This window comes from Myotis davidii, unplaced genomic scaffold (genome assembly GCF_000327345.1).
Source record: "Myotis davidii unplaced genomic scaffold, ASM32734v1 scaffold399, whole genome shotgun sequence".
Taxonomy (NCBI): Eukaryota; Metazoa; Chordata; class Mammalia; order Chiroptera; family Vespertilionidae; genus Myotis; species Myotis davidii.
Window position 1 is genome coordinate 5,157,852 of NW_006292094.1, and position 7,031 is coordinate 5,164,882.

Below are 7,031 nucleotides of genomic sequence, written 5' to 3' on the forward strand. Positions count from 1 at the left end.
GTTATTTTCTCAAGCTCACACAGCGGGGAAGTGAAGGATCAGGAGCAAGGCCTGAGGAAAGGCCAGGGACCAGGGAGAGGCAGATGGGCATTGTTAGGGATTTCTCTTTCCTGTTTCCTTTCTTGGCTCGTTTTAAATTACTTACTATTTTAGGTTTTTGCAAATTACATCCATCGAGATTACTCTAAATGTAACGTTTACTGTGGGTGAGTTTAGATCGCCCCTCCCCCATCCATCGATCTCTCTCTCTCTCTCTTTTTTTTTTCTGGCGGAGATGCCGGGGAACGAACCCGGGGCCTCATACATCATCGATCTCTTTTTAAAGGCTATTTTTTAATTGATGTTTGAGACGCAGAGAAATGAGCACAGATCATCATGTGCAGCGCAACAGTTTTTGTTCACAGACTGAACCTGCAGTCACGCGGGTTAAGACAAACACAGAGCCCGTCTTGGGTGACCCCGGTCCCCATCGGTGTGCGCGCTTCCCGCTGGGCGAGCACGTGGTGTGCGTGTGGTCGGAGATTGGCCGTGCCGTGTTCCGTGTGGTTGTCATTCTTGCGGAAGGCGTTCCCTCGCGTGGCCCTGTCCCTGTCTGCGTGTCCAGCTGCCGACGGACACCGGGTTGCGGCCCAACGTTGGCCGTGGTTGCGGGAAGGTTTGGGCTGGCACGTGCCTGCGAGGGCGAGGCTGGGCCGGGAGGGTTGGCGGGTCCGCAGGCTCCGTGAGCGGCTGCGCCCACCTACACTCCCTCCCCTCCGGCTGCATCTCTCCTTTTCGTCCCTTTCAGCCTCCTGGTGCGTGTGGAGGAGTTTAAGTCACTTTTCCTCCGGGCTCAGGCAGCTGCGCCTGTCCTGGGTTTACTGGCCGTCGGGGATTTTTATTTGGGACCCTCCCTCCGCCGTTTTTACTGTGATATTGAGCTGCCGGCCCTAAGCCAGTCTCCGGAATCGCATGGCCTGGCAGAATCTCCAGTGGAATCGCATGGGCGGGCGTCTGAGTTACTGACTCGCAGGGATTCTGTGTTTACTCTGGCCACGAGCTGTGCTGGGGACACGCTGTGGACACGGACACGCCGCGCAGGGCTTTTCCAGGTGGGGGACCCTCTCTTCCTCCCGTGGCGCCGTGTGAGGAGACGTGGATCTAGGTGGGAGCGGCGTGTCCGCCGGCTCCGTGGCCGGTGCTTTGGGATGGCCTGTGGGAGCCTCTCCTGCCCACGGTCCCGCGGGAGCTTCCGGTTCTGCTGTCGCACGTGCACCTGCCGCGGGTGGTGTGTGTGCCCGAGGCGGGCGATGCATGGCTGTCCCAGGTGGAGACCCAGCTGACCAGCAGCGTTTACCAGGGAAACACCCTCCCCCACCAGGGCACCTGTGGGCCTGTGTCTGGACGTCCCGTCCCAGAGCCTGTGGGTCGCCGTGCCTGTGCCGGCAGCTCCGTGGCATAGGTGCTGGCGTGGCGGACGGGCGTGGCAGTGTTTGGCAGCCTCAGGCACGGGTGGGGAACCTTTTTTCCGCCAAGGGCCACTGGGATATTTATAACTCATTCGAGGGGCCACACAGAATTCCCGACTTAAACGTCAGCCAGCTGCACTTGGTTAAACGTTCAGCTGACTCACCCCTCAGGCCTGGGCAGGGCCAGACCGAGTGATTTCTCGGGGCTGTTACTGCCCTCGGGCCGGGGGTCCCCCACCCCTGGCCTGAGTCCTCACACCCTGTCCTTCCCCTCCAAGGTTGTCGGGGCTATGCTTGATCCTTTGCCTCTAGATGACTTTTCATTAACTGGTAAAATATACCTAAAATGGGCCATTTTAACCAGTTTTCGGTGTGCAGTTCCGTGGCATTTCGAACATTCACATTGTTTTGGAGGTCTGTACTTTTATTATTATTTGTATTGTTTAAACTTTTACATATGTCTCCTTTTTCCTGATTGCCCCCCCCCCCCTCCGCCACTCCCTCCCCAGGACAGGCCCCCACCGCCCCAGTGCCTGTGTCCATTGGTTGTGCTAATATGCATGCATACAAGTCCTTCGATTGCTCTCTTACCCCCCTCCCCTGCCCCTTGTCTCTGCATCTATTTTTGTTCATCAGTTTATGTTGACCATTATAATCCCGCAAATGAGGGAGAGCGTGTGAGGTTTATCTCTCTGACCGGCTTGTTCCGCTCAGCACAGTGCCCCCCAGGCCCCTCCGTGCGGTTGCACGTACAGTCACACTCCTGTGTGGCGTCACCCCACCCTCCTCAGAACGTTCCCATCGCCCCAGTCCCCATGACACGCAGCTCCCCCCGCCCCCCCCAACCAAACCGAACCCATGCTGCCTTGATGGATGACGATGACATCATCCCTATTGACAGTTCCTTGTCGTACTGAGAGCAGTTAACTTTTCCCCGAATCCCCCGTTCAGTGCCGTTCTGTGTGGGCGTGATGTGACTGGGGGTCTGACTGAGGGGGAAGGCTCCCTCTGCAGCAGGGGCTTTAGCCGTGAGTCCTGGCTCCAAGAGGGCAGGGTCTCCAAATGGAATTGCATCGCCGGGCGGCTGAAGGTCACTCTATCCGGAGGGTCCTGGCGCTGTTTTCAGCTGCTGTCATGGCAACGCACAAGTCATGTGGCCTGGGCTGGAAGGAGCTCCTTTCTGGGGGGTGACCCTGACCGGATCTTGCCGGCCAGATGCTCTGACGGACAGCTTCACAGCTGTGGCCCCTGGCTTGCCGGGCCCGGATGCTTTATAAGCGAAAGGGAAAATGCATGTTTCTGTGTTTGGTTAGGGAGGGCTCTGTGGGAATGAACATATGGAAAGATGGTGTGGCTGCGTGAGAAAGGGTGGGTTTGGGAATCAGAGCCTCAGTTTCCTGATCTGTAAAAGCGACAGAATCGCCCTCCCAGAGGTGCGGGGGGTGGGTGAAGGGAAGGCTTGAAGCTTTTGTATATATATGTATTTTATTGGTTTTTTCACAGAGAGGAAGGGAGAGGGATAGAGAGTTAGAAACATCGATGAGAGAGAAACATTGATCAGCTGTCTCCTGCACACCCCCTGGTGCCCGCAGCCAAGGTACATGCCCCTGACCGGAATCGAACCCGGGACCCTTGAGTCTGCAGGCCGACGCTCTATCCACTGAGCCAAACCTGTTAGGGCAAGGCTTGAAGCGTTTAAGAAAATAATTTAAAAATTTTTACAGTTGACATACACTATTACATTAGTGTCAGGCGTACGACCTAGGGATTGGGCCCTTACATAGCTTATGGGGTGGTCACCCCCCTAAGTCTGGCACCTTCTGACACCACACGGCTCCTGCAATGTGACTGCCCACATTCCCCCTGGAAGCCTTGAAGCCTTTCCCCAGCTCCGCACTGGCCGCGAGGTGGGCCCCAGGCAAAGAGCCCCCTTCCCGTCCCTCCGCCCAGCTGATCCTGGCCTTGCCCGCCCCCCACGGTAAACGTTGACAGAGCACCTACTGTGCGCCTTGTGCAGGGCACCGGGATGGAGGAAGCCCACGTTGTAATGCAGGTGTCTGCAAACTAGGGCCAAAGGGGACCCACCCCCCATGTTTGTCAATAAAGTTTTATTGGCACGAAGCCCAGCCCGGTGAGGTGTTGTCCAGGCTGCGTTCGCTGCCGCCGGCGGAATCGGCTGCGAGGCCTATTTACTACCTGGTCCTTTCAAGACAAGGCTTGCCCGCTCCTGTTCCAGCGGGTGGAGAGGGACAGTCGCCCCGGCACCACACCCAGGAGGAGCCGTGTGTGGCAGGATGAGCGGCGCTAAGCCCCGTGGAGAGACTGACCCCGGGCGGGGGCGGGGCGGGCGGTGAGGGAAGGCCACGTCCACCCAGTGTCACCCGAGCTGGAGGAGAGGGAGTGAGATGTCGACAGATGGTTTGCCCGAGCGGAGGGGGAGTGGAGCCAGGCTGTTCCCCATTCCTGCCCGGCCCGGCCCGGGCGTGAGTGACAGTGATGACGCCCTTGATGGCTTACCAAGGGCTTTATCACGTTTACCATTTTTTAAAAATGGTTTTATTGACTTTTAGAGAGAGAGGGAAGGAGAGGGATTGAGAGAGAGAAACATCAACGAGAGGCAGCTGGCTGCCTCCTGCATGCCCCCTACTGGGGATGGAGCCCGCAACCTGGGCCTGTGCCCTGACCGGTTATTGAACTGTGACGCTCAACCACTGAGCCACACCAGCTGGGCCTTTCCAAACCTTTGTACCCACCGTAAGCCCCAGTGCCCCTCCTGCCTCACAGCGAGGACTTCAGGTGCCCACTCCATCGTCAGCTTCCAGAAAGGCCCCCAGCGACTCTGTCCCGCAGAGCAAGATGGCACTGGCCGGCGAGGTGGCCTCGCCGTCACCCTCTGTGGGGACCTGCCAGCAGATGGCATGGCGCTGCCCCTTATAGGGTGCACCTGGGTGGCTCCGGTTCCCCAGCCCCCAGCACGCAGGAGCCCTGCCAAAGGGTCGAGGGGCCGAGGGAGAGAAGGAAGGAGGGAAGGACGGAAGGGGTCTTGTTTGGATTTGAGCTCTACCTTCTGGTGCCCTTGGCCAGCCTCCCAGCCTGCAGACCCTGCCCGTGTTCTGGTGTTGGTGAGGGGGTGGCAATGGCTGAGAAGGCCGGCCCGCATCTCCAAACGCATGCTCCCTGCTGGCTTCCCAAGGAGCTTGCACATGGCCATTGGCATGTCGGGGTGGGAGAGGCTGGGATGTCTGTGGGTCCCAGGCGGCAGAGGACCTGTTAGCTCAGTGCGGAGGGCCGAGGTGCTGAGGTGTCTGTGCCCAGCTCCCTGCTGCTTACGCTCCCAGAGGGACCCGGGACCCCTCCTCCAGGCGATGGCAGGTGGGGGCACATGGCCCCCTATCCAGCCTGGGTGTCCCCTTGCTTGCCCCTGGGTGACCTCCCCTCTCACTGGGCACCTAGGACCAGAGAAGGAGAAGGCCATTCTCCGCACCTCTGAGGGGCCGGGACCTGTGCTGGGTGGGTGGGTGGGGGGGCTCCCCTCACTCAGGGTCCCAGGGACCATGCCCGCCTGGAGCTAAGGGTCAGATGATGGAATGCCTGGGCTCGGTGTGTCCGATTCCTTGCAGCGCTGGCTGAGCAGCTTGGTCAGGCTCAGTAACACGGGCAGCCTCTCCAAGCCTCAGTTATTTAGTCTGTAAAATGGGGTAACCAGGTTGCCTCACTCCCAGGACTGTGGGAGGTGCCAGCCTGGGACCGGCCGTGTGGCTGGATTTGAGGCCGAGAGTAGATCTCACCTGTTGCTTTTTTAAAAATCGAGGTGAAACCCCCATACCGCTCGTTAAGCGTTGGAAAGTGTGCAGTCGCTGGTGTTCAGCGCATCGGTCACGGTCACCACCAGCTCTGTCGTTTCAAAGCTGACGTTTTGTTTTAAGGCGGGAATCCGGGTAGAGGAACTGGTCCCGCTCGGACCCTGGGACCCTGACCTTCCCCGAACCCCAGGTTTGGCGACTATAAATACATAGTGAGAGGAACAGTAATGAGGACAGCAGCCTTGCAGGACATTTCACAGAAGCGCTTTAAAAACACGCACATGTGGCCTGCGGGGGCGGAGGGCGCGCTGCTGCCCACCTCCTGCCGCCGGGGGATGTCAGGGCACTTGCCCAAAGTCAGTGCCAGCGGGCGTCCGAGCCAGCGTTTGTGTGAGTGTGTCACCCCGAGACCCTTCTGTCGAGGGGGCGGGCTGGCTTGTCCGAGGCCCTGGCCGGGCTCCATGCCCGTTTGCCAGTTTCCGACAGGGAGGAGCCTTCAGCCCAGTCTGTGGCTGAATCACGTCTGGATGAATGGAACTTGAGTGCGGTTGGAGATGTGGTTCCTCCGTCTCACCAGCCTCGGCTCAGGTCCCCCGAGTGGCCGGGACAGACCTGGAACGGTGTGGGCCGCTGGGCACGGGCCGGTCCCCGGTCTGTCCGGGATGGCAGGCAGGACAGTGGGACGCTCTTGGGCGTCTCCTGGGGGCCCTCCCCGCCTGCCTCTGTGCACCATGTGGTTGTCCGTGGCCCTCTGTGACGGGGGCCGAGTGACGCCCGTGAAGGCGAAGATGAGGCTCGCCCGGCGTCGGCCTCTGCAGCTTGGCCGGCGTTGGCCATCGTTACGGTGGATGATGGAACTGGTGACGGGACCCACGAGCTTCAGGTCTCCGGTTCCTTCCGAGGCCTCGAGTGCGATGCTTATTCGGGTGAGCAGGTGGCACGGAGGCCGGCGTCGTCCAGGGGGGCCGGGGACCAGGGTGGGGGCCAGACCTTCGCTCGGCCAGTGGTGGGAGGAAGGAAGACCCTCCCAGCCCAGGCTGTGCTGGAGGATTTGACTGTCCCTGTCCCTGTCCCTGGAGGGGCACGCCCTCTGGGTGAGCCCAGGGTGGGTGTGGGAAGCCGGGGGGATGGGCACACCTGGCGGGGAGGACAGTGCCAGGTACGCTTTGCCAGGGACCGAGGTGGAGGCTCAGAAAGCAGCCCGGAGGCGCTGGTGACATGGGGTGGGGTCCGCTGCCCGTGCTCTACCCCGGAGAGGCCAGCCGCGAGGCCCCGGGCGGCCCGTGGTGTCCCTGGGGTCAGGGGCGGGGCTTGCCTTCTCTCTGAGCTGTCCATCTGCTCTCCCGTGAAGCCAGAGTGCTCCGGGGCTCAGTCCCGAGTGGACACCGACTGGGCCAGCGTGTGGCCAGGAGTGAGGGCGCCGCCAACCCACGGGACAGACCTGTGCGTTCAAGTTGTCCTGGGTGGGGACAGGGATTGGGGCTGGCGTCCCGCGGCCGAGGCTGCACAGGGAAGGCCCCCAGATGGAGTGAGCGAGGCGGGGTCTAGAAGGAGGCCTGGGGGCTGGCGCCCGGGGGCCAGGTGGAAAGGGGCAGGCATTGGAGGCCGCCGGGTTTCCAGAAGCCGGAGTTTCTCTAGTTGGTGTCTGAGATCCGTCACTCGGCCGCTTGAGGGGGCGGTCGGGAGGGTGGGCAGTGGATCTGTGCCTGTAGCTGCCTGTGGTGCTGGCCGTCGGGGGGGAGGGAGTCTGGGCACCGTTGAGCCCCCGGCTGTGGCGGCT

At 60.8% G+C, this 7,031-nt stretch overlaps 1 protein-coding gene across 1 annotated transcript in view; it reads left to right on the forward strand.

Annotated features, from left to right (window-relative positions):
- Positions 1-5,982: 5,982 nt before the first annotated feature.
- TNRC18 (trinucleotide repeat containing 18) overlaps positions 5,983-7,031 on the forward strand; it is a 70,330-nt gene continuing 69,281 nt past the window's right edge. Inside the window, exon 1 of the mRNA XM_015565149.1 lies at positions 5,983-6,177. Coding sequence (XP_015420635.1) covers positions 5,983-6,177 — 195 coding nt within the window. The remainder of the gene's footprint in view (positions 6,178-7,031) is intronic.